The sequence below is a fragment of the Stenella coeruleoalba genome, assembly GCF_951394435.1.
Source record: "Stenella coeruleoalba genome assembly, chromosome: 4".
NCBI classification, from domain to species: Eukaryota; Metazoa; Chordata; class Mammalia; order Artiodactyla; family Delphinidae; genus Stenella; species Stenella coeruleoalba.
Genome location: NC_137149.1, coordinates 31828229 through 31855152, shown reverse-complemented (window position 1 = coordinate 31855152; position 26924 = coordinate 31828229). Strand labels below are relative to the sequence as shown.

Sequence of the window (26924 nt, the reverse complement as noted above, 5' to 3'; positions counted from 1 at the left end):
TTCCATTAGAGATTATTGTAAGATATTGAATGTAGTTCCCTGTGCTATATAGTAGGTCCTTGCTGTTTACCTATTTTATATATAGGAGAGTGTATCTGTTAATCCCAGATTCCCAATTTATTCCCCCCCCTTCCTCTTTGGTAACCGTAATTTCTTTTCCTAACAAAGGCAGATCATTATAGATGCTCAGTGCTGATGCAGGTCTGGGAAATAAAGGTCCATGATGAGATTTTTCATGTTTCTAATTTCAGTTCTTCAAATCTAGGCCCTAAACTCTAGTGCCATTTTCCTGAGGATCTGTTGAAACAGGAAGTTAGGAAAAAGAGGTTCCAATCTCAACACACCCCTGGCTCAATTATAGTCCTCAAGTACTTACCTTTAGGGAGGCCAGCTTTTACCTTAGTCCAGAAAAGACTGACCGAGAGTTAGGAGGGCAGAATGTGTTTTGCACAACTTATATATAATTATATTCAGGACAAGACTGTGTGGAGGAGGAAATGGAATCCGCAGAAATACGAAGAGGCTTACAGGCCCTCTAAGAAATAGAGCCCACACATAAAAGCAGCCCGGTCGGCACATACTTCCTTACTTTGTGAGCCAACTCACCCCTGGATACATATGTGCTAATAACAATCTACCATATGTGGGAAGCATGACTTCTGAATTTTTCCTGATAAGGTATTTAAATGCTAACTTCCAAGATATGGACATAATTGTTCCCCTCTTGGATGGAAATGAAACTTAAATACGTGGTCTTATCAGAGTGGAATACAGAATTGACAGATTTAAAACATTATATTTCTGCCAAAACATTTTATTTCTGCACTTTCTTTTCCTCCTTCTTTTTTAAAAAATAATTATTTTTCCATTCATTTTTCCAGCTGATGGGTAGATAAAAATGGCATTCAGATTTCCAACACCACTTGGCAGTAGAGGTTTGGTGTAAGTGGTGAAGGTTTTAAAGATTGGTTTGGGGTCATTTTTATGAGCTGGGAAAGAAAAATAAAATTTCTACATATTTCCTATTTGTAGATTAAAGACACACATACCAACCTGTGGACTGGTAGAAATCACTGGGTACTTTTATTTTCTTCTCCGTCTCTCTAAAACACACAAGTGGGTGGCCAATCCCAAGAGCAGAGGGGCTTAGAATCATGTTCTTATCATGTCCCACTCCGGTGGGTTGAGGACAAGGGGCTCTATGGGACTAAGAAAGGACAATTACGTGACAGAACACAAAGCTCCTTTTTCGATCACATTTCACCCTGATGCTGTTGATTTCTGTTCTAAACATTCTCAGCTTGATTTTATGAGTATATTTTTGTAATTTTAGAAGGATAAGTTTTCTGAGTTCTAAGTATTAAAATTTTTTCTCTATATTTAAACTTTTAAAATATGCTAACAGGGACTTCCCTGGTGGCACAGTGGTTAAGAATCTGCCTGCCAATGCAGGGGACACGGGTTCGAGCTCCGGTCCGGGAAGATCCCACATGCCGCGGAGCAACTGAGCCCGTGAGCCACAACTACTGAGCCTGCGCTCTAGAGCCTGCGAGCCACAACTACTGAGCCCACGTGCCATAACTACTGAAGCCCGCGTGCCTAGAGCCCGTGCTCCACAACAAGAGAAGCCACCGCAATGAGAAGCCCGCGCAATGAAGAGTAGCCCCCGCTCACGGCAACTAGAGAAAGCCCTCGCGCAGCAACGAAGACCCAACGCAGCCAAAAATAAATAAATTTTAAAATAAATAAAATATGCTAACAGTAAAAATCACCTTGAATTTAGCAGTATCATGATTTTAATGTGAAGTATACATTTTTTCACATCACCTGTTACAATCAGGTTCTTGGCAAACAACAGAAACTCTAGATAATTTAGGCAGCAAAGGAATATATGGAGAGGCTGTTGGGTCTCTTACAGAATTGATGGAAAATGCAAAAGAATGAGGCTTGGAAAATGGTCAGGAACGAAAGGAGGTGAGTGGCAGAGGACTCAGCCAAAGTCATGCCCTGGAATATTCAAGATAGGGTACTATTTTTGCACAGGAGACCCCCACTGCCATGAGCACCACCACCACTGCGCCCAGAATCTTGAGTGTCGCTGCCACCATGAAACCACGACTCATTCTGTCCTTACAACTTTGCATCATTCCTACACATTCAACACTTCAGGTTAGAGTTTCTGAATTAGCTGAGCTGAAGCGCTATGTCACACCTTAGCTGTCTGTGGTTGGAGAGCCGCTCTGCAATCTTTCAACCTCTATATATACATAAAAATTGAAGATGTATACAAGATTTATATAAAGGAGATCTCCCTAAAAGAGATCTAGATAATGTGTAACCAAAAAATTCATATCAACTATCACCTCTAATTCTTCCCATCAACATACGCATTCATATACTTTTTACATTGTCCACTAATGAATATTTTCATTCAGTATCCACTAGTGAGTAAATCCATCCACTAGAAACTTTTACTCATATTCTCCATTTTTTTTTCTATTTATCAACTTTCTAATTGATTCCCTCAGTGATCTGCTTTTACTTTGTTTTCATTTTTCCTTCTATTTCTTTTCCTAGTGGTGTTTTATTCCCATTTGCATTAATGACAATACACTCTCTGTGTATAATCTGCCATGTCTTTGTAATGCTGAATTTTCAAGGCCAGATCACGCAAGATTATTTCATTACAGGAAATATGACTGCAAATCAAAAATGCTGGCATCTCAACCAAAATTAAATATCCAGCCCCTAAATAAGCATCTCCTCTTGAATATTCTACTTGAGGATATACTACAAAAGCAAACTTGATATGCTGCCCGCCCCCTGCCATGAACGAACCTCCCTCTATCATGTCTCTATTACTAGTACCACCATCTTAGGTATTTAAGAATATTAGAGAGATATTTGGGGAAACAGCTTGAGCTTTTGGATGGAATGAGAATGCATTATTATTTTCCCACTTAAAAATTCACTATGAAACAGTGCTTGGAACTAATTATTATCAATAGATTCCAGTAATGAAAGATGCCTGACGCCTGTATTTTCCCTTCCCCATGAGAAACTTCTTCACAAGAAGGATAAGGTATGTGCAAACAAAACAATATTTTTAAAAAGTCACATAAATAAGCCAAAAAGTTTAATTTTATTGAATAAAGTTCATTCAGGGCTTACATAGATATTAATATACTTTAGATTATAACAGTTGAGAGATCAATAGCTGATGGGAAGGAAGGAAGAAAGCAGTTTGTACTTTCAATGTAGAAAAAAAAATCTAAATGCTACAGACGTCTTGTAAAATTCCCCAAACAAGGTCTAGCCAAGTTTATTGTTTAGTGGATTTTTTTTCTTTTTTCAAGAGATGAAAAGTGAGATTCAATGTGTATACTATTGGTTACAACTGATATAACAGCTTGAAAAATAATGAGACAGAAGCATAAATATAATACAAAAAGACTGTATTGTAGGAATATTTAACTATAGTAAGTGGAAAAGATACATTAAAACCAGGAGTGTGTTACACTAGTTCAGAACAGAACTCATAAGGCAGACCAAAACTGATGCTAGTTAAGGAAAAGGGTCTGTTTTTAGGAAGCATGTCCATACAGATACCACCACAAAGAAATGCCAACAGTAACTACATGGTCCCCTCTTGTTACTCAGTGAGGTGTCAAAGGTGAAATGACTGGGTTAACAGCTTAAGCTTTCTCCAAGGATTTGTAGTATTCCATCAGCACGGTCCAGGCCTTGGGAGCCATGAAACCTTCAGGAGGTTTCTGGCCTTCTCGGGCAAGTTTGCGCATTCGTGTTCCCGAAATAAATTCAAAGTCTTCATGGCTGAAAGGGAGAGAAAAAAGAAAAATATTTCACATTTTAAAAAACTTAGTTATAGTGAAATTTTAAAAAAACATTCGTTCCTTCTGTTCATGGAAGACAAGCTTAATGAAAAAAATATCTGGATGAAATGTACTACTTATGAATATCAACCTGATTTTAAGTTTGTCATTGAGCAAAAAACACCACACTATCAAAACTTACAAAAAAAACCAACAAAAAAACAATAATGATCCCTCAGGTTGCCCTTTTATAGACATACCCATTTCCCTCCCTCCTCCCCAACCCCTGGCAACTAATAATTTAGACATTTTTTAGAAAAACATCTAATTTAGATGCACATATTGAAAACTTTTTAGGAAGTCTGAATCTGGAAAGCTAAATGCATTTTGGAACATTAAGAGAAAAACTGGAACTTAAAAAATAACAACAGCACGTAAGTAGCAGTAATTAATATTATTCCATTGATAAGCTATTACACAAAGGTAGTGTTAGTTCTTTTCACCTTCACACCTACAAAAACACACAAAAGCCCTTAGACCATTAAGCACAGAGCACCTATGGCTATGACACATACTGTCTACTGGTAATTTCAACCTCTTCCCTCAAACAAGGGAACCGACTAGATAGCAGACCCAAGAACAGAGCAAGAGTTCTGGGTCACTCAAGTCACCAGATCACATCCCCTGTTTACTCCTAGTCAGCGACTGTATGTTCCATCCCCACTTTGCTATTTGTGGAGTTAATCTGAGAATTGAGTGAAACCATAAACTGCAAATGCCCCTTGTTTCTAGAGGTAAGCCAGGTATGTTTTAACTAATAATCACACTTCTAGGAATCTACGTAAAGGAAATAATCAGAGATGCCAACAAACATTATGCATAAAGGTAGCTGTCTGAAAACTGTTTTATGATAGTTAAAATGTTGTAAATAATCTAACAGTTGAAGGTCTAAGTAAACTGTGGTACAGTCCTGAGCAGAATTACATAGTCATTAAAGTATAGTTAAAGATTGGATAAAATGTTCACGATGTAATAATGGGAAGTGAAATAATCAGGACGCAAAACTTTATGTACAATACCAATGCAATTTTGTTAAAATAAGGGGGTGCGGGGAGGAGAAGATCATAAAGAAATACACCCAAACGTTAATAGTGGTTATTTCTATGAAGTGGTATCACAGGTGCTTTTAGTTTTGTCATGATGTTTTCTGCAGTTTTCTACAATGATGATTTATATTATCAATATCAAAATAAAATTTTAAATAATATATTATTATCAATAAGAGCTTATTTTTAAAATCTCTATCCAAAAGTGATTTACAAATTTTAAATAATATGACCTTTAACTGATCTGAAACCTCAATCATTTAGAACACTGCCCTGATGAGAGCAGATAAACAGGATGCTGACATAGCATTACACTCCCTATTCTGGCCCAACAGGAGTTACAATGGCTATTGATTCACCCCTAAATGACAGACATCAGCAGTAAACAGTATATCTGAACAGTGCTGGGACATACAGCATATTCAGTAAATAATGACCAGTGATCAAGTACTTTATTAGCTTTCTAACTAGGCACTCAGTAAATATTTGGTGAAATATGAAAGAATGAAAAGGTATATGTACAGAAAATTTTTATTCAATATAGAACCATTTAGAGTCTTATACAAGTCACTAAAAACGGGTAAGAAGGGGTTTCTGATTGCTGTGGTTCATCTGAGCTCCTTATATATTCCCTTTCCTCTAAATCTGGACTATTCACACTAGAGGTTTCTACATGCCCTTCATGACCTCTTCAATAGTCATCTTCCGATCTAGCTTCTCTCTTGACCTTGCTCACCTCCACTTTATTTGGGGGAACCTGGTTCACTTAGTCTATCTATGAGCTCTTGGGTTGTCCACTTGGTAGGACTGAGCTCCAGACCAAGGAAGAATTATTGTGATTTCCTCATGATCCAGTGTGCCCCAGTTTCTGGCCTCTCCTGCTTTTCTAATTTGCACTGTCTGTGTGCTCAATGACCCGACTGCTCACTGGTCTTCTGAACATTGGACTTGGTTATATTGTCACCAGCCTCTACGTATCTTGCATCTGGCCTGTCCTTAGGCCTGCCCACTACTGTTAGTCCCTAAGATCAACTTGACTCTTGGTCCTGGATCTAGGTTTCCCTCTCATATTTGCTGCTGTCCCTAACTCTGGCCTTTCCAACTCCCCAGTGAGGTACCCAGACTTTAATGAATGTCCTACCCCACTCTGAAACACCTAAGAGTCTGAGAGTTTTATTCTGGAATGCTACACATACAGGATAAGAATATTAAAAAGTGGGCTTCCGTGGTGGCACAGTGGTTGGGAGTCCGCCTGCCGATGCAGGGGACACGGGTTCGTGCCCCAGTCAGGGAAGATCCCACATGCCGCTGAGCGGCTGGGCCCGTGAGCCATGGCCGCTGAGCCTGCGCATCTGGAGCCTGTGCTCCGCAACCGGAGAGGCCACAACAGTGGGAGGCCCGCGTACAGCAAAAAAAAAAAAAAAAAAAGTGTAACTCATTTAATCAGCCACAGGAAAATCAACGTTAATGCTTTATAATCCCATCTCTTGCTATTAAGCAGAAGTCAGTACTTCTTTAACTCAGGCATGTGACACCTTCCCCTAGTCACCTGTCTGCTCTTCTATTCCCTGCACTACCAGAAAGACAGGAAGATATACATTCAACTCGATATTTCAACAGCTCTCATCTTCTTAGGTAAAACATCTTTTAAATGTCTGCTCACATTTTCAAAGATGACCGAAGAAAAGGAAAGTTTAACAGATATTGCTCCAAAGCAAGATGGATTCAAGTAGTTTAAATCTAGGGAGTATCTCCCACTTCTATCATGTGTTCAATGTGCAAGGAAAGTCAAATCTACTATAATAAACTGGCCCATGCAGATGTGTTGGTTACAATAGTTCAAATATGAAGTAAGCTATCATCTTTCTCTTACATAAATGACTACAAACTTAAGGGGAGAAAAAGAATTGACTGCATGTGAGATGGGCCTAGGAAGAAAGCAAGACTATAAGAGGAGATTTCCAAAAAATTCAGGAAAGGTTGATAAATTTTTAAATTTATCAACACTAAAATGAAAACCCAGTTTGAGAAAATGGATAAGCTCTCCAAGAAAGAAGACTTGCCAAAAGGGAAAGCATTTGTCGAAAGAGTAAGAAGAAAACCAAGATGATTATATGCAGGTCATGGAAAAAGAAAAAATTTTAATGTGAAGGCCACAGAGGGGCTAAGGAAGATGACCATGGGGGGGGCGGAAAAATCCACTGGATAAACGCATCAGAATTTAAATTTTCTTTAATCAAGGAGTTTCAGTGGATGATGAAGGAAAGAGATGGAGTGGTAAAGTGGCGGAGACACACAGTGGAGAAAAGATTTTCTTTTTTTTTTTTACAAGAAAAGGGAGGTCTTAGCATGTGTATAGGCAGAAGAAAATAGTGGCATAGAATGAGACAAGGGAGGAGGATGAAAAGCCAGGAGAGGGTAACAGGAAAGAAATGAAAGACGGAGAAGTCTGGGATGAAGAACACACAGAAAGGAGCTCTGACAAGGAGGGTGAAAAATGAAGAAAAGAAGAAATAGTGATGACGTGGAGTTAGAAAAAGATGAGGCGGTTAATGCAAGATGGTCTCAACCTTCTCAATAAAAATGTAAGGTTGTCTCCTGTGGGTAAACAGAACCTGTGTGGGAATGAACTGATAATAGGATCCATCAACACAGTTTGGTGACTATCTCTAGGCTAGAGAGGTTACCCCTCAGGGCAGGGCTCGGCAAAGCAGCATCTGGAGAGGAAGTCAAGGGTGTGGAGGGGTCCAGATCTCTCCAATTGCATCTAAAAAACCCTCATTCCAACCTGATGTAAAACTGGTTAGTTCAGCTGAGAATCATTTGACAAATATTGCTTGAATGTTTTAGTTCCTTAGGAGGGTCACTTATCAATTCCCTAAATAAGTGTCATTAAGGAAAATTATGACCGTAGATCTTTCTGGCCATGTCAATTTAAAATTTTGAATTCAGAAAGGAAACCCTGTGTCCCATGCATAAAGTACCTGTTCCTGATGGGGCAATGAAAAAGAAATGAGGGAGCAGCTTGTAGAATGACTCTGTCCTGACTTTGTGATTAAAAGGAAAAAGCCAGACCAATTAAAGTCCTTTCTTTCCTCACAATGCCAAACCGTCTGAAATCCAGAAGTCGGCTTGCATTCCTTCTGAAATTGAATTTTAAAACCAAAGTCCCTGGGTACCTCTTTTCCTGATGCTATTTCACACTCTATCTGCCCCGCATGCCACAAGCATTTCTTCATCGCATGAAACGGGAGTTTCTGCTGCCACATGCTGGTGGTTCCACTCCACCCTGGCTACGGAAAACATTTATTTCCCTCTGCCTCAGACTTGTATTTCTATCCCTCACATGAGGATTTTATTTTTTTATCAGAAGTCAGGTGCAAGGACTTGACACTAGAGTCACTATCTGTAATCCAATCACAGTTTTCACAATTACATCTTTAAACGGATAGCATTTTACAGAAAAAAATAAATCAAGTTAAAAACTGAGGCTTTTGGGGAATGCTCTAAAACGAGCTCTGAACTTCTTTACCTGTGAGTAATCGGGAATCTGGCAGAAGCAGAAAAGGCTACTAAAGCTTAGGCTTTCACTACAAAGCAATCCTAGCTAGTCCATCAATTACACTCGTTAACCCACCTCCATGGCACCTGAAAAAGGAAATGCAAGTCTGCTTTTTTTTTCTTCCCTTTTCAAAACCACTTGGTCACAGATTCTTACAATCCACAGCTGACAGAACACCTCCTCTCAAAACACACACACACACACCAAAAAACAAAACAAAACAAAAACAACTGAAGGGGAAGGGGTTAGAACGCAAGGACAGAAAAAGCACACCCCTGTGGGTCCAGCATCTTGTCCCATGTGGGACACACAACTACATATGGCCAGCATCTTGACGAACTGCAGAGTACAACAGCTCTTGGCCACTTGTTGAAGATTTTAATTCTTTACAAATATCTGCTGTCTCTCGGTTCACATATGTGGCCATCAGAGCCACCAGCACAAGCTGTCAGACAAGAAGCTGGGGTCAGCCCAGGGGCCTTCAATTTTATCTCTCAAAAGTTCATATTCAATTAGACCAGCTTTTTAAAAAATACTAATTAGATGATAAGCAATCAGAGACGCAAAGGGGAGCTTCTCTGATAGAACTAAAAATAATGGTAGTAACTTATAAGTGAATCTAATTAACTATTTGGGGGCTAACTACCTTTCACTTAACTCGAAAGAAACTCATATATAATACAGTATACATAAAAACACTAAGAATTCTCTTCAAATACAAATCATCTGTTCAAAACCAGATAATTAGTTATTTATGGCTTTCTTTCCAGGAGCCAAAAAGCATGGCATCATGCATGACAAATTTAACAATTTTTGTTTCCAAACCAAAGACCAACTGAAATACATGAAAAATTTAATTGTCTCGAACTAATTTATCAAAATCCTTAATTCATCATGTTTTCCTCCCCTCAAAAATCTTATAAATAAAAGCTAGAGAACAGCTCCTATCAGACATTCAGTCAAACAAGAAGTTTCCAGGGAAGCCTACTCATCTTTCTTCCAACCCCCCTGTTGCAAGCTGCCTAAACCTAAACCATCATTTCATTCATTCTTGCCTGCACTAATGCACACCTTCACGCTGGCTTCCCTCCTATCTTTCTCTTTTCTATACTGCTAGGTCATTTCTATACTTTTATGTGCCGTGTAGTAGTTTCAAACTTGTTTTTGTTTTAATAAACACGGCAAGTATAGTTACTTTGTAATCCATGTCTGGTAATTCTAGTATGTGAAGTCTCTGCAGGTCTGCTTGTGCCAACTGTAGTTTCCCTTTTTTTTTTTCCTTGCTTTGGTGCTATGTTTCCTTGTATACTTTATCATTTTTTACTTAAGCTGTTCATTACGCTTGTATAATTATTTGTGGGAATAAATTGAGGTCTAGGACACAGGAGTAATGCTCTAGCGACAGTCTACATTTGCTTCTGCTGAATATTTAGAAGCATGCCCAGTTAAGAACCACCAAAAACTAATTTCATGGCTTGAGGGCTTTTGGGTTGTTTATCTGTTTTGTTTTGATACAACCCGGGTAGTATGAGTTTGGCCCATGTGAACAGTTCTGAGCTTTGAAGTCTAAAGCTCAGGGCTGTGCTCAGTCTCCTGGGGTAGGGGAATGGGTGGGGTTCCCTTCAGATTCTCTCTTAACTACCTAAGGTGGGAGGGAGCATCAGCTTAATGGGAGTGTCTCCTGTTGGGACTCCCCACCTCCGTCAAGACCATGGAAATCAACACTCAAGTTTGCTAGGTCAACCAGGACAGAAGCAACTTCAACACTCAACTTACCTGAAGTTCTAACCTTCATTTAGTGGCTTAGCCTCACCGTTCTTACCATCTTAGCAGCACCACAATACTTTCATGAAAACGTTTTCCTTTATCCAGAATTTTTAGTTCATTTCTCAGGAGAATCAACCTGTATAATCCAACTTACCTAATTACCAAAAACCTGAACTTCCCAATATTTAATGTACATGGTAACAACACACTATCTTTTCAAAATCTATTCCAGTGTGTACCTTTCAAAGAACTGCCTTATCTAGTCCCCGTCTCATCCTCCTCCTTTCACTCTCTTTTCCGGCCCACCCTGGCCTTCTTCCCAAACCCTCTGAGTCTATCTCACCTCAGCACCTTTGCATGCACTTATCCCTCTGTCCAGAATGCTATTACCTCCTTCTTTACCAAGGGAATGCCTAACTCATCTTTTGGAGCTCAGCTCAAATGTCTCTTGCTCCAGGAACCCATCCCTGATAACCCAGACTTGGTCACACAAGTGCTAGCAGAGCTTCCCACAAGTCTTCCGCAAAGCACATGCCATCCTTAAGTGGTTTACTGTCTGTCTTCTCTAGAATGTAAGTCCTATGAAGGCAACAACAATATCTGCTTGTTTCCAACCACAGTGCCCACATTTAGCAATGACATGTACGTAGTAAAGACTCAACAAATAGTTAATAAATGAATAAAGCATAGCAAAGTTGGAAAGTTTTATACTAATTTCAATGTAACATGTTGACTTTAAAACAAGACACAGCATATATAAAATATATAATTTGACTTTCAAAAATATACATAGTATTATGTCCCTAATTATGATTAAAATGTATAGTAAGAAAAGACAATGCAATAGATTTTAAATTAGACCTTATCAGTTAATGGTTATGCAATAACCCCCTGCAATAAAATATGTGCAAAATCTACAAACACAGGACAAGATTCATTGGCAAGTTCATGCAGTTACAGTCAGACTTCTACAAGTTTTTAAAAGGAACATCAAAATTAATAAAAACAAAGCACGTTATAAATGAATGGAAAAGACAGTTCCCCAGTACTCTAACAGAAATATTTATGTATGGCAAAGACTACATAGCAAGAAAGAAAAAGAAAAGAATTCACACAAGAAATATTTCAGGGGTCAATATGACAAGACCTGGATGTGAAGAGTGAGGTGGAAGGATAAAGGACTTCAAGATTCTACACAACGGGGAGAACAAGTAACTAAGGAAATTTAGGACTTGGAGATATATGAGGGGAAAGGTAAAGTTGCTTCTGGGCATTTTAAATAATAACAAGAAATCTAAGCAGAAAACCCATTAGCGTGGTAGATAGAATTCTAAGATGGCCTTCATGACCTTCACCCCATGGTGTCACTACCATGATATGTCCTTATATGGCAAAACGAATTTTGCAGATGCCATTAAAGTTGCTAATCAATTGATCTAAAATACTGAAATTATCTGAGTGGGCCTAACCTAATCACTAAAGCTCTCTAAAAGCAAATATTCTCAGATGACAGCAGTAGTCAGAGATTTGAAGCCTGAGAGGGATTTGACCTGAGGGAGGTTCTACTGCTGAGATGAGGGGGTCCACAAGGAAGACTCTCAACGTGGCTTCTAGCTGCAGAGAGCAATTCCCCCACACTGTGATAGCCAGTAAGAAGATGGGGAGCTCAGTCCTAAACCCGTAAGGAACTGAATTCTGCCAACAAGGGTCATCTTGGAAGTTGATTCTTTTCAGAGCCTTCAGATAAGAGCCCAGCCTGGCCAGAGTCCAGCTTGGCCCACCCAGACTTCTGACCTAAGGAACTGTGAGGTAAGAAATGAGTCATGTTTTAAGCCACTAAATTTGTGTCACTTTGTTACACAGCAATAGAAAACTAACATAATTAGCAACTTGGAAACACTGAGGAATAGCTTTAAGAGTCACCACACAGAAACCACTAGAACAGATGAGCTTTCCTGTAGAAAGTAAATAAAAGAAGTTAAGAATACATGAGAAAAGCCTTGAAGGACGCCTCTAAGTAGAATGCTTTTAAAAAATGACACTAATAGGGCTTCCCTGGTGGCGCAGTGGTTGAGAGTCCGCCTGCCGATGCAGGGGACACGGGTTCGTGCCCCGGTCTGGGAAGATCCCACATGCCACGGAGCGGCTGGGCCCGTAAGCCATGGCCGCTGAGCCTGCGCGTCCGGAGCCTGTGCTCCGCAACGGGAGAGGCCACAACAGTGAGAGGCCCACACGCCACAAAAAAAAAAAAAAAAAGACACTAATAGTACATGATTTAAGGTATACTCTAGCATTAAAAAGTATGAAAGAAGTACTCTACTGATAACATGGAAATAACCAGACAGCAAACATTTATGTCCACCTGTCCCTTCACTGACCCATTTCCACCAGGCACTCTCACTCATGTGCACTCTCTTTTTGGTGAGTTGCTACTTCAATAATCTCAACCTAAATTTTGCATTTATCTATCCAAATACAAAGAAGATTTACTGCATAAAGGAGAAAAAAATAGAAATAGCTGAATTATCTCTAAAAGTTTGTAATATCTGAAAGAATGGGCTTTAATCTTGTACTCCTAAAACTATATTTCCTTGAGTCATTATTACAGCTAATATGAACCTACTTAACTTCCTAAGTATAAACAGATGATTTTTATCATAATTCTTATCAATAATATCTTGCCTGTAATCTTGATGAAGTTTGTTTCTTTCTCCCTAAGCCTTGCCTTACACTGCTATTTAATCAAATCAAAAGCTACAAAATCATTAATTACATAAAATCTGGCATTGAATAACATCCATTAATCAAACATAAGACAACCTCATATGTGCATAATTAATAACTGTGTTTTCTCACTACATCAAAGACTATCGCCTTTCCACAAAATTTTAATCACTTTCCAACACACCCCATCAACTTAATTATATTTGAACATAAATATAAAAAAATTAGAAAACTAAGGCAGTTTTAAAGCTTCCCAAGTTACAATTTATAAAGATTTGGTAACTCAAAAAAAATTCCAAGAAAATGAGCCAGTTATGCAACTAATATAGAATTCATCACTGGAAAATCTTATGAGAACTGATGTAATTATTTAGCTTTTGAATGATTAAAAGAGAGACTTAAAGAAATATTACACAGATTTAACAAAACATGAAAGTTATCAAGGGTTTCCCAGCACATCATTCAGCTACATACAGATGGGTTCTAGGATCCTGTGTGTGATTAAATCAGCTGATCACGCAAAGAAACCACAGGAAGGAAACACAGCGGCACAAGAAGTGTAAAAGAAAAGCTCAACTCTATTTAGTTTTGCTTCCTTAACTCATCAAAATGGAAACTCACCTAAGTTTTAAGCATTTGGCCACTAGCAGAACAATTCTATTTCTCACCCCTCACTCTATAAGTGATTAATCATTACTTTCAGAACAAGGTTATGCTCAAACATCTTGTACACAAAGTATACAAATAAATTGCATGCTGGGTGAGAAGTGAAGGGTTGCCCTGCCCAGGATTCCATCTCTGACACTATACAGTCTACAGATTTGTAGGAAGGCAAGGCTACCCTCTGTGGGGCGGGGGGGGCAGGGGGGGGGCTTTCAAAAGAACTGTCAAGGCTACCCTCTGTGGGGCGGGGGGGGCAGGGGGGGGCTTTCAAAAGAACTGTCAACGGGTAATCCTCTCTCCAGTCTAAGGAAATTAAAATCTCTGATGGTGGCCCTACATATTTTGAACCACAGAAGGACAGACCTATATTTGAAACTTTTTTATTTTCCTTAACATTTAATTTGTACTTTCAATCACCTTTTGCAGTAATATAGTTCAAGGTTTACTCTAATTGCTTTTTCTTTAAAGAAATTTTCTTTAAGCTTGTAAGGCATCTCTTTGGTCCATTTACAGTTCTCAGCACATCACTTTTATAGCTGCACTTTTTTTTAGACAGTGAAATTGTAGAATGTGTGTATGTATGTATATAAGTATATATATATAGACATACATAAACACATTTATTTTTAGGGCAAAACAAAACACGCCACGATTTAGAGCTATTTCTAGGTATTGGCAAACCCTGATTTTGTACAAGGGTAAAAAATTCTGGTTTATTGCAAATTCTTCTCATGGTGTGGTTCTGAAGTATACTGTAACCTGGGCCACAACTTGGATCTTCAGAAAATAATAGTCTCGAGTGGCCACACCAAGGCTATTGGGAACAGTCAGGAGTTCTTTCATATTTCCCCAAACCAGCTATCCAATAAGCCTTTTCTGTTCATTGACTCATAAGGTTTTCCTGTATATTGCTACAGTCCATCACTCAGAGAAGACTGCTATCATCTAAAATTACGCATTTTCTCCAGAATTATTATCCTTAAACGAGAAGCCAACAAATCCCTCAAACTCCATTGTTAACAGTAGTATTTCTTTATCCAGATAACTTATCATTTAATGAAATGACACCAAATTTTATGTCCCTTTCAGAAACAAGAGAATGTGTTGATTTTTAAAAAGTTTCTTTTTCCTTCTTGTCTGCACCATTACAAAAAAGGCTACAACAAATGAGGACACAGGGTTAGGATCAGCATTATTCCTGAATCGCAGTCAACTGCACAGTATCAAGGGAAAAAGGATGAGCGCTCTCAGATTAGAAGTTATTAGACTCAGTCAGTTTTTAATTAGCACCTGCCAGTAGAGGTGAACTGATAAAACATAAATTAAAAATAGAGCCAACCCTCTATATCCATGGTTTCCACATCCAAGGATTCAAACAACCTCTGATTGAAAACATCTGGAGGTAAGGGGAGAATTCCAGAAAGTTCCAAAATATAAACCTGTAAAACCAAGAGCGGGTTTTTTGAAAGGGTAAACAAAATCAACAAACCTCTAGCCGGGCTCACCAAGAAGAAAAGAGAGAGGACCCAAATAAACAAAATAAGAAATGAATGAGGAGAAATAACAACTGATGCCACAAAAACACAAAAGGCCAAAAATAAAACTTGAATTTATCATGGGCAGGCAACTACTTACATAGCATTTACAACTATTTACACAGCATTTATATTGTATTAGATACTATAAGTACTCTAGAGGTAATTTAAAGTAGAGAGGAGGATGTGTGTAGGTCACATACAAATACTATACACCATTTTATATAAGGGACTTGAGCAGCTGCAGATTTTGTTACCTGTGGGGGGTCCTGGAACCGATCCCCCCCCCCCCCCAGATACTGAGAGACAACTACTTACTGAACATGAATTGCAATTTATACTAAAAAAGCAGGGGTACTAAATAAGCAGATGTAATTTGTACTAAATAAGCATCAATCAACAAAGCATGAAGCACCTACTAATGTAAAAATAACTAGGAGCTACGATTCCCGGAAATGACTACAGGTTTTGAGCTAGAAGGGAATCAGCTCATCCACTGCCATCACTGTAGAGACGAGGAAACAAGGCCAGAGGTGACACAGGAATCTCAAGTCACGCAGGAAGCACAGGGCTAGCACTCATACCTTCTGATTCTAGAGCCTCACACTGCCGCTCTAAATTTACAGAGTGTACTACCTGCAGGCCTATCTCATTTATTGCACTTCACTTTGTAGCGCTTTTCACATATTGAAGGTTTGTGGCAACCCTGCATCAAGCAAGTCTGTTAGCGTCATTTTTCCAACAGCATTTGCTCACTTCGTGTCTCTGTGTCACAGTTTGGTAATTCTCACAATATTTCGAACTTTTTCATTATTATTATATTTGGTGATCTATAATCTTGGATGTTACTACTGCAATGGTTTTGGAGCGCCGTGAACCATGCCTGTATAAGATGGTGAACTTGATCGATAAATGTGTGTGTTCTGACTGCTCCACCAACTGGCGGTTCCCCAGTCTCTCGCCCTCTCCTTGGGCCTCCCTATTCTATTCCCTGAGACACAACAATATTGAAACTAGGTCAGTGAATAACCCTACAATGGCCTCTAAGTTTTCAAGTCAAAGGAAGAATTGCACGTGTCTCACTTTAAATCAAAAGCTAGAAATGATTAAGCTTATTAGTGAGGAAGGCATGTTGAAAAGCAAGACAGGCTGAAAGCTAGGCTTCTTGTGCCCAACAGCCAAGCTGTGAGTGCAAAGGAGAAGTTCTTAAAGGAAATTAAAAGTGCTGCTCCAGTGAACGCATGAATGACAGGAAAGCAAAACAAGCCTTATTGCTGATATGGAGAAAGTTTTACCGGTCTGCACAGATGATCAAACCAGCTACGACATTCCTTTAAGCCAAAGCCTAACCCAGAGCAAGGCCCTAACTCTCTTCAATTCTATGAAGGCTGAGAGACGTGAGGAAGTTTAAGAAGAAAAGTCTGAAGCCAGCAGAGGTTGGTTCATGAGATTTAAGGGAAAGCCACCTCCACAGCATACAAGTGCAAGGTGAAGCAGCAAGTGCTGGGGTAGAAGCTGCAGTAAGTTATCCAGAAGAACCAGTTCAGATCATTAATGAAGGTGGCTACACTAAACAACGGATTTTCCAGGTAGATGAACAGCCTCCTCTTGGAAGATGATGCCACCTAGGACTTTCACAGCTAAAGAGAAGTCAATGCCTGGCTTCAAAGCTTCAAAGGACAGGCTCTCTTGTCCTTTGGCCTCTCTAATGCAGCTGGTGACTTTAAGTTGAAGCCAATGTTCATTTACCATTCCAAAAATCCTACTGTCTTCAAGAATGATGCTAAATCTACTCTGCCTGTGCTCTATAAATGGAACAACAAAGCCTGGATGACAGCACATCTGTTTACAACATGGTTTACTGAATATTTTAAGCCCACTGTTGAGACATACTGCTCAGAAAAAAAGATTCTTTTCAAAATGTGACGACTCACTGACAATGCACCTGGTCACCGAAGAGCTCTGATTAAGATGTACAACGAGAGTAATGCTATTTTCATGCCTGCTACCACAACATCCATTCTGTAGCCTGTGGATAAAGGACTAATTTCCACTTTCAAGTCTTCTTATCTAAGAAATACATTTCATAAGGCTATAGCTGTCATAGATAGTGATTCCTCTGATGGACATGGGCAAAGTCAACTGAAAACCTTCTAAAAAGGATTCGTCAGTCTAGATGCCATTAAGAACATTTGTGACTCCTGGGAAGAGGTCAAAATACCAACATTCACAGGCGTTTGGAAGAAGCTGATTCCAACACACATGGATGACTGGCGGGGTTCAAGGCTTCAGTGGAGGAAAAAACTGTAGATATGGTGGAAATAGCAAGAGAACTAGAATCAGAAGTGGAGCCTCAAGATGTGACTGAATTGCTGCAATCTCACAATAAAACTTAAACAGATGAAGAGTTGCTTCTAACGGAGGAGCAAAGAAAGTGGCCTCCTGAGGTGGAATCTACTCCCAGTAAGATGCTGTACAGATTTTTAAATGACGACAAAGAATTTAGAATATTACATAAACTTTAGTTGATAAAAAGCAGCGGCAGGGTCTGCGAGGACTGACTCCAATTTTGAAAGAAGCTCTCTTGTGGTCAAATGCTATTAAGCAGCGTTGTGTGCTATCGAGAGACCGTTTGTGGAAGGAAGAAAGTTCACTGCTGTTCTGCTTTAAGAAATCACCACAGCCCCCCCCCACTTCAGCAGCCACCATCCGATCAGTCAGCAGCCCTCAACACCTAAGCAAGACTCTCCACCAGCAAAAACATTACAACTCACTGAAGGCTCAGATAATAAAGTTTATTTTTTAGCAATAAATTATTTTTTAATTGAGGTATGTAAATTGTTTTTTTAGAAATACGGCTATTGCGTACTTAATATACTACAGTATAGTGTAAACACAACTTGTATATGTACTAGGAAATCAATATATTTGTCTGACTTGCTTGTTTGAGATACTTGCTTTAATTACAGTGGTCTGAAACCGAACCCACAGTATCTCTGAGGTATGTCCGTACCGATATTATCTATAGAGAGCAATAAAAGTGTGTCAGTCAAAGGAAGATAGATGCATGCTCAATACGACCAATAATTCGTATTAAAAGGTTGTTATTTTTTTGCTCCTTCTAAGATCTTTGAAGAAAGAAGTTGTACTCTCAGTGGTCAAGAGCACAGGCTCTGGAGCCATACTGCTTGAGTTCAAGTGCTGAGCTGCCATTTACTGGCTCTGTGACCTTATGCAAGTTATTTGAACTTTGTAGCCCTCAGCTTACTACCAACCTACAAAAGGGGGATAATAATTGCACCTACTGCACAGGATTATTATGGGGTATTAATTACAGGTATTAATACCTGTAAAGCAATTATGACAGTGCCTGTTCACCCAACGATTATACAAACATTAGTTAAACTCACTCTCATTACATAGATCCCCTGGGCTTACCAGTAAAATCATCACTAGGCCTTGGTACTAAGTCCTAAGCACTTCTATATGCTCAGTAACATGGCAGACAGAAATGTCATTACTGCCCTTAAACACTTCACAACAAAATTCCTGAGATCATGAACCATGAAACCAGATTCAATTTTTATTTCTACTTCTAACTTCTGAAATATTGAGAAATTCGTTTCCCTGGTTTGCCTTTCTCTGAAATGGGTACAACAAAGCTTGTCACTGATAAGTTATAGAAAGATGAGACAATGCGTTAAAGCCCTCGGAGCAGCTTAGAGCACAAAGTGTTTCACAGATTCGTGCAGAGACTGTAAAGCTTACTGCTCAGAGTCATAGTAGTCCATCCGCTTCTTCTTCTTGTTATAAGCCGCGACTCGAAAGGGAACTATTTCCAAGGTGATTAGGCCAGGGGCCATGGTCAGCACTTTGGCGCCATGAGTTGGCTCATAGAGACCCTCCCCTGTTTCTGGGTGAGGCATGCCAGCAGGGTCTCGTCCAACGATGTAAAAGTTGGCTCCTGCAACCATCCGTGCTCTGCAATGCCACTGGACCTAGAACAAAAATTTTCCTATTAGATAACCATGATTTTATGACCAGCACTTAGGAGTAATAAGTGGATAATAAATGCATATACTTCTTATACAGTCAGTATCAGTAGGAAATCTCAACAGATTAAAATGTTCACTTTGGGAAGCGAGAAACAAAACTGGCAACCCCTCGCCTTCCAAAAATCTAAAAGTATATGTGGTATGGATGTTTATGTATACGTATCTATATATTTGTTTTACTGGTAAGAGATATGTGAATGTACATCTGTGTCTATGTGTAGGATTTCATACAACTACTAGATGTCATTTATATATAGTTCAAAATCTAATATGTTGGTTAGAAATCAGGCTAGTGGTTGATCCTCTGAGACAGGCAACTGAAAGGGGCTTCTGGGGTAACGATAATGTTCTTTTTTTCTCCACAGCTTTATTGAGTATAATTGACAAATAAACCTGTTTATATTTAAAGACTACAACGCAATGATTTGATATACATATACATCGTGAAATAGCACAATCAAGTTAATGAACACATTCACTACGGCACAGTTACCTTTTTGTGCCTACGGTGAGAGCACTTAAGATCTACTCTCTTAGCAAACCTCAAGTATGCAATACAGTATTATTAACCGCAAACACCATGCTGTACAACAGATCCTCAGAACTTGCTCATCTTATAACTGAAAGTTTGAATACTTTGACGAACCTTGGAAATAAAAGCTTGTACCTAAACCACTTCGATGTTAGTTCTAGGAGTCCCTGGTAATGTTGTTTCTTGACCCAGGATCCAATCCGGGTGCTGGTAATCAGAGTCTGCTCACTGTAAGAGTTCACTGAGCTGTGTGTACACTGTGATGTATGTATTTTTCTCTATGTTATACTTTAATAGGTTAAAAAAAATTGGATGAAAGTTATTTAAGTTATATGAATATTTACATAAACCGGTATTGAGAAAATCCTGTCACCTAAATGATTACTACCTAAGATACTAGGTAAGAATAAAACAAGGTGTTGGTTGTGACTAATAGCCACGCTGCATCCAAAGCTACCTCTGTAGCCTATACTTTCACATTAATACTGTTTAAAAACAAAAATTAGTTAGTCTAACACCTAGAGCTATAGAACTTTAGAAGTTAAAGTAACTAAGAGACTGTCGTTCTCATTAAAACTCCAAGGAAGTAAACCCTCAAAGGTTAAGTGACTCGGCCAATAGAGTGTAGGACAAACCCAGGTCTACAAACTTGGTCTTAGCTCCCTTTCAGTGTATGGCTCCGTTATTTAGTGATTTACAAAACCATCTCGGTTCTGTGTGAAAAGAGGTATAAATGATGACCACTACACATCACTTTCATTTTATCTCTCTTGATAGTTTCTCTTATACCAAGTACTTTATTTTTATTAACATTGTTCAGAAAGTGCAAGAGCACAGGGGCAATCCCACACCCTACGCTTGAATTGGTCACCCTGAGGAGTTTCAACTTTTTTAGTTGCTTCTACAGATATTTACCTCTGTATTTCTTTTTCTTTTAAATATTTATTTATTTATTTGGGTGCACCGGGTCTTAGCTGCGGCACGCGGGATCTTCAGTCGGGGCACGCAGGCTCTAGTTCCCTGACCAGGGATTGAACCCAGGCCCCATGCATTGAGAGTGCGGAGTCTTAACCACTGGACCACCAGGGAAGTCCTTACCTCTATATTTCTAAGCAGCATGTGTACACTGCTGCATCTCGACTGTTTAATTTTAGATATTATATACTGTCATCCTCAATATCTGTGGATGCTCATGTCTCACAGTCAGCCCTCTGCACCCAAGGTTCTGCATTCACGGATTCAATCAACCCAAAACTATGTAGTACCGCAGGTCTTTACTGAGAAAAACCTGCGTATCAGTGGACCCGCACAGTTCAAATTTGTGTTGTTCAAGGATCAACTGTAACATAGCCATTATTCCCACATGACTTATATTTCCTACTGTAAAAAGATATGGGACTTCCCTGATGGCGCAGTGGTTGAGAATCCGCCTGCCAATGCAGGGGACGTGGGTTCGAGCCCTGGTCCGGAAAGATCCCACATGCCATGGAGCAACTATGCCCGTGCGTCACAACTACTGAGGCCTGTGCTCTAGAGCCCACGAGCCACAACTACTGAGGCCGGCATACCTAGAGCCCGTTCTCTGCAACAAGAGAAGCCACTGCAATGAGGAGCACATGCACCGCAATGAAGAGTAGCCCCTGCTTGCCGCAACTAGAGAAAGCCTGCAGGCAGCAATGAAGACCCAACATAGCCATATATAAATAAATAAATATATCTTTTAAAAAAAGAGAAGAAGAAGATATTTGGCTCTTACTCCACTATCTCATTCCCTATCCAATTTATCCAAGGAATACAGTGATACCAATACTTTGGTGAAATAAACATTCATCTGTAAAATGGGAATTACAATAATATTTATCGCATTCAATTTTTAAGAAAATTAACACATGAAACATGTGAGGACTTTGAATAGTACCTGGTATCAAGTAAGTACACAACAAATGTTCGCTGTTATCATCTTTATTTTATTCCTCTCCTTGTACAACGGTTTGCTTTTCCTAGAGTTAATAATTGTCTTGATTTTCTTCCACTTGCTTAGTTTTCCGTATACCTGTGTTTCTATGTACCTTGTACCATCCTTCTTCTTCCTGAACACACAGTTTAATACAATTCTCAGTCTCCCTTGCAGCGTGGCCATATGGCTGAGTTCTGGCGGAAGGAACGAGAGCCCAAGTGACGTGTGCCACTTCCAAACACAGACCATTAAAGAGCCTCCAGAGCGCTATCCTAGTTTGCTTTCCCCATAAGCCAACTAAATAGAAAGGACCCTAAGGCCCTATAATAAACTACCTATTTTCCTACTACAGTATTACTTCTGCTTGCATTGAGCTGCAACAGTTCTGTATGAACAAGATGGCAAAGCATGATGCTCTGTTCCCCACATACGCCCACCCATCCCAGATTCAGCTCTTCATGAAATTTCAGCTCATTCCCCTCTGCCCCTTCACAACAGACCCACAGAAGACCTGTGCTAGTTCACACTCAGAATTTTTATCGAGGGGTCAGTCAGAACCAAATCATCAATTAACTAACTCTGCAACTCCACTTAAATGGAAAATCTTTTCTGCCTCAGGAAAAATAGCTACTGCTTACAGAGTTAAATTAAAAGGGCAGTCTAAGTTTTCTGATTTAGGTGAACTTACTTTTCTCATTAAGTATTTATGTCTGGATGCTTAAATCATTCAAGGGCCAAATGGCCATTAAACTAGGAATATTTTTCAAAAGCATATTGGTGACAGGGGCCAGTGCTAATTCTGTCTTGTAAAATTGCCAGAAATTTAAACTGCTTCTCTGACTTCTTTTAGAAGGTATATGAGTAAATTAAATGTAAACACAACAAACATGGAGTCAGCATTCTCCTGCAGGTGACCTGAATGATTTCAATATACATTTTAGTGAATGGTTCCCTTATGAGAATACTTTTTAAATTTTAACAGCCATGAACAGGCAAATCACACGTAACTCTTTCAAGAATGCCTAGTGTGAGTCAAGTTACAACCTACTGAACAGGTAATATGTTTTCATCCAGAGAATGCAAGTCAGCCCACAGCTATCAGTATCTGGTTAAGAATACAGGCTTTATTTACAGTCAGGTTGTCCTAGATTTGAATCCTAGCTTTGCCCCTTGGTGATGGAATGCCCTTAGGCAACTTCCTTATATAAGCCTCAGTTTCCCAGTTTAGAAAAATGAGAATGATAATACTTAATGCAAAAGATTGCTGGGAGTTTTGAAAATATTCAGGACACCACCCGGCCCTCAATAGAGGACAGTCACAAATATTGCTGCTGTCAGTATTATTCTGTAAAGTATTTTCTGACAATCACAGTTGAATTAATTGCTTCCTAACCAGTGTTTCTAAAGAAAATTCATTCACTCTCTAAAGGTGACATACTACCCAGAAAACGGCTGCTAAAAATCAGTAAGAGCTATCTATCTACCCAGCAGACTGAGGTCAAGATGTATTATTTATCTTTTCATGCCCAGTGGCTAGCATCATTATCGGGAAACTGAATGCACAGTGAAGAAGGAACACAAGATGATACCTATAAGTTTCCTATAAGCCCCTCTAAGAATCTGTAAATGGCCAACTGAACAACAAATGACTTATTTTTGGCTTTACTTGCACCTGTGTAGCAAATAACAAATAGCTTTGTCATTCTTTTTCTGATTATAAAAGTAATTTAATTCAAAGGTGGCAAAGACTGCTAGTTGCCTCCACAACAACTGATTTCTCTTTGCCCTGATCTCCCTATTCCTTGATGACAGAAACAGCACCCTAAATGATGAAAATGTCGGGTCCTTGCTTTTTCAGCCTTCCCTGACATAGAGCCCTACAGCACGAGCATCTAAGCAAATAATAGAATCTCTTGGGAAGTCTGCTGGAGGGTTCTGAAAAACTTTTCCTCCCTAATAAAATTCTCAACTTTCATTTATCTGAAATGTCTTTACTTCACCTTTATTTTTGCTTGAATACAGAATTCTAGATTACAGACTTGTTTTTACTTCTTTTCTCGCTAAAAATGTTACTCCGTTGCTTCTAGTTCATAATGCTCTTGAGAAGTCAGCCATCATTCCTATTATTTCCCTATTGTTCCCTCTTCCTCTCACCTTCCCCATCCCTCTACTTTTAAGGTTCCTCTCTTTATCATAAACTTTCAGCAGATTGACTACTATGTGCTTAATTGTGCTTTCCTTTGAATTTTTTTTTTTTTTTTTTTTTTTTTGCAGTACGCGGGTCTCCCACTGTTGTGGCCTCTCCTGTTGCGGAGCACAGGCTCCGGACGCGCAGACTCAGCGGCCATGGCTCACGGGCCCAGCCGCTCCCACGGCATGTGGGACCTTCCTGGACCGGGGCACGAACCCGTGTCCCCTGCATCGGCAGGAGGACTCTCAACCACTGCGCCACCAGGGAAGCCCGAATGACTTGTTTTAAGGAGTCTGAATGGTGCTTTTTTCCTTTAGAATGTTAAGCGCCTGATTCTAGCAGGCAGGTAATTTACTGGCACCTCTCCTTATCTTTTTGAGGCTCAGTTTTAAACCTTGTTGGGCAGGTCCAGTCTAGCTTTTGGGGCCAATTATCAACCCACTGCCTTTCAAATCCAAATTCACCCTCAGTATTTGCTCTGAGATAACGGATTGAAAACTAAGCATTTCCCCTTCACAGTGAGCAAAATGTTAAGTTTTATCAGTAGAGGGACATTGTAGAAGGAAGGGTGTGTAGTGGTACCTGAGTATGGGGATAGTTGGCGGCAGTCTGGTCCAGCAGCAAACTCAAAGTGCACAATCCTTCAACAACCTCAGAGCCCTAGCCTGAGTCCAGTGACCACCTTGCTGCAGCCCTCCTAATGCAAACACCAGTGCACTCCAAGCCTACCACCAGCAGCTCCCAGACTCCCTCTGCTCACTCACTCACCACCCTGTGCTCACCTGTGCCTCAGAGGGTTGTTTCTTGCATTAATTCCAACACGGGTATCACACTGTGCACCAATCTGGCAGCAAGCCAGCTCCCAATGCCCTGACCCCCACTAAGCCCAGTCTATTAGCCCCAGCTAGCTTGTGAACCAGAGGGTTGTTCCCTGCTATGTGGCATCTGTGAACCAGTGCAGTCCAGGCAATCCAATGAACTTCACCATCCAGTGGGATGAAACCATACCTTTTCCAATGAGATCTGAAGCCCGGATTTGGGGAGAGGATCCCTTTTCCAAGTGTATCTATTTTTCCTTTGGTAATCTCCCTCAGCCCCAGGACACCCTTTAGAGTTCACTCTGAATTTTTATAGTTACTTCTCTATTAAAGCTTAACAATTCTTTAAACTTCCCCTGTCCAATTCTGTGTGATTTCCCACCTCCTGACTGTACCCAAATTGATACACTGTTTCTCTAGGGTGTGGTCTTTGTTCCTAAAGCATGTGTTTCTGATGTCTTAGTTGAATGCCAAGGGCGTTAGCAAGGTTTCTCCACTCTAGCTGAGCTGGAATGTCATCTTCCAACAATGAATAACCTCTGGTGTCTTCAATGCACTCTCAAACTTACTGCAGCCACTCTCTACCAGGCCTCAGAGTCTTGCCCTGCACGAATGCAGTCCAAGGAACCATGGGGAACACCCTCACAGTCTTCTGCTGCCTTAGCTCTATACTGCAAGTCTCAGCTGCTCCAGCAGCCCTAAAAGCCAATCTCTGCCTTCTCAGCTCAACAGGTATATTTATACAATGGAATATTACTCAGTGACAAAAAAACGAAATACTGCCATTTGTAGCAACATGGATGGACTTAGAGATTATCATACTAAGTGAAGTCAGAGAAAGACAAATATTTTATATCACTTATATCTGGAACCTAAAAAAATGATACAAATAAACTTATTTACAAAACAGAAACAGACTCACAGACACAGAAAATAAACTTATGGTTACCAAAGAGGAAAAGGGAGGGTGAGGGATAAATTAGGAGTACTGTATGGAATTAACAGATACACATGACTACGTATAAAATAAACAACAAGGATTTACGGCATAGCACAGGGAACTATATTCAATATCTTGTAATAACCTATAATGGAAAAGAATCTGAAGCTGAACACCTGAAATTAACACAATATTGTAAATCAACTATAGTAAAATAAAATAAAATGGATGCCAGAATAATGACTACTCAGAATAAGTCATAGAAATAAATCAATATTTGTTTCAGAATTTCCTCCCCAAATACATTTTTGCAGCTAATGTTTACTTGACTCTTTACTTAACTTCCACAGTGTAACAGAAGTAAGAATTAAGTTCTGCTACCCAGTAGTGCTAACAGGGGAGTAGTTCATGATTAAAATTATAATCAACTCTTAAAGAAACGAGATTGATCTATGCAAATCCTATAATGGCTTCTCCCTGCCAGCCATCATAGATTAAGATATTGTGCAGGACTTCCCTGGTGGTGCAGTGGTTAAGAATCCGCCTGCTAGTGCAGGGCACACGGGTTCAAGCCCTGGTCCGGGAAGATCTCACATGTCGCGGAGCAACTAAGCCCGTGCGCCACAACTACTGAGCCTGCACTCTAGAGCCTGCGAGCCACAACTACTGAGCCTATGTGCCACAACTACTGAAGCCGCGAGCCTAGAGCCTGTGCTCCACAACTAGAGAAGCCACCGCAATGAGAAGCCTGCGCACCGCAATGGAGAGTAGCCCCCACTCGCTGCAACTAGAGAAAAGCCCGCGCACAGCAACGAAGACCCAACGCAGCCAAAAATAAATAAATAAAATTAATTAATTAAAAATAAATATTCTTAAAAAAAAAGATATTGTGTGACTAACAAACCAAAAATCATTGATATATAGAAACCTAAATTACCCATCTCCATACACATAATATTTATAATGTAAATTGTTTAGAATTAGAACTGTTCCTGAATCATCCCACTATGGCATATTACCTTGGAGTGTGTCTCTCCCCCATTTTTAATTCACGCCCCTTTTTATAAACATAAAAGTCTCATTTGCTCCCTGACTCCATTAGAAAATGGTACCTATCATTTACCTCTCTACTTGCAAACCTAGCAAGGATTTTGGTAAATTTTATTTTCAGTAGTTTCTGAGAGAAAAACAAATTACTTTCCAAATTTAAAATACTACATTATAAAATTATAAAACTGGAC

At 39.6% G+C, this 26924-nt stretch overlaps 1 protein-coding gene across 3 annotated transcripts in view; it reads right to left on the bottom strand.

The window, feature by feature from the left end:
* Positions 1–3123: 3123 nt before the first annotated feature.
* PAPSS1 (3'-phosphoadenosine 5'-phosphosulfate synthase 1) overlaps positions 3124–26924 on the bottom strand; it is a 109675-nt gene continuing 85874 nt past the window's right edge. For all 3 annotated transcript variants that reach the window (XM_079919974.1, XM_079919973.1, XM_079919975.1), the window contains 2 exons: positions 18959–19188; positions 3124–3834 (listed from right to left, as the gene is read on the bottom strand). In XM_079919974.1, the coding sequence (XP_079776100.1) occupies positions 3696–3834; positions 18959–19188 (369 nt within the window). In that variant the 3' untranslated portion in view covers positions 3124–3695. The remainder of the gene's footprint in view (positions 3835–18958; positions 19189–26924) is intronic.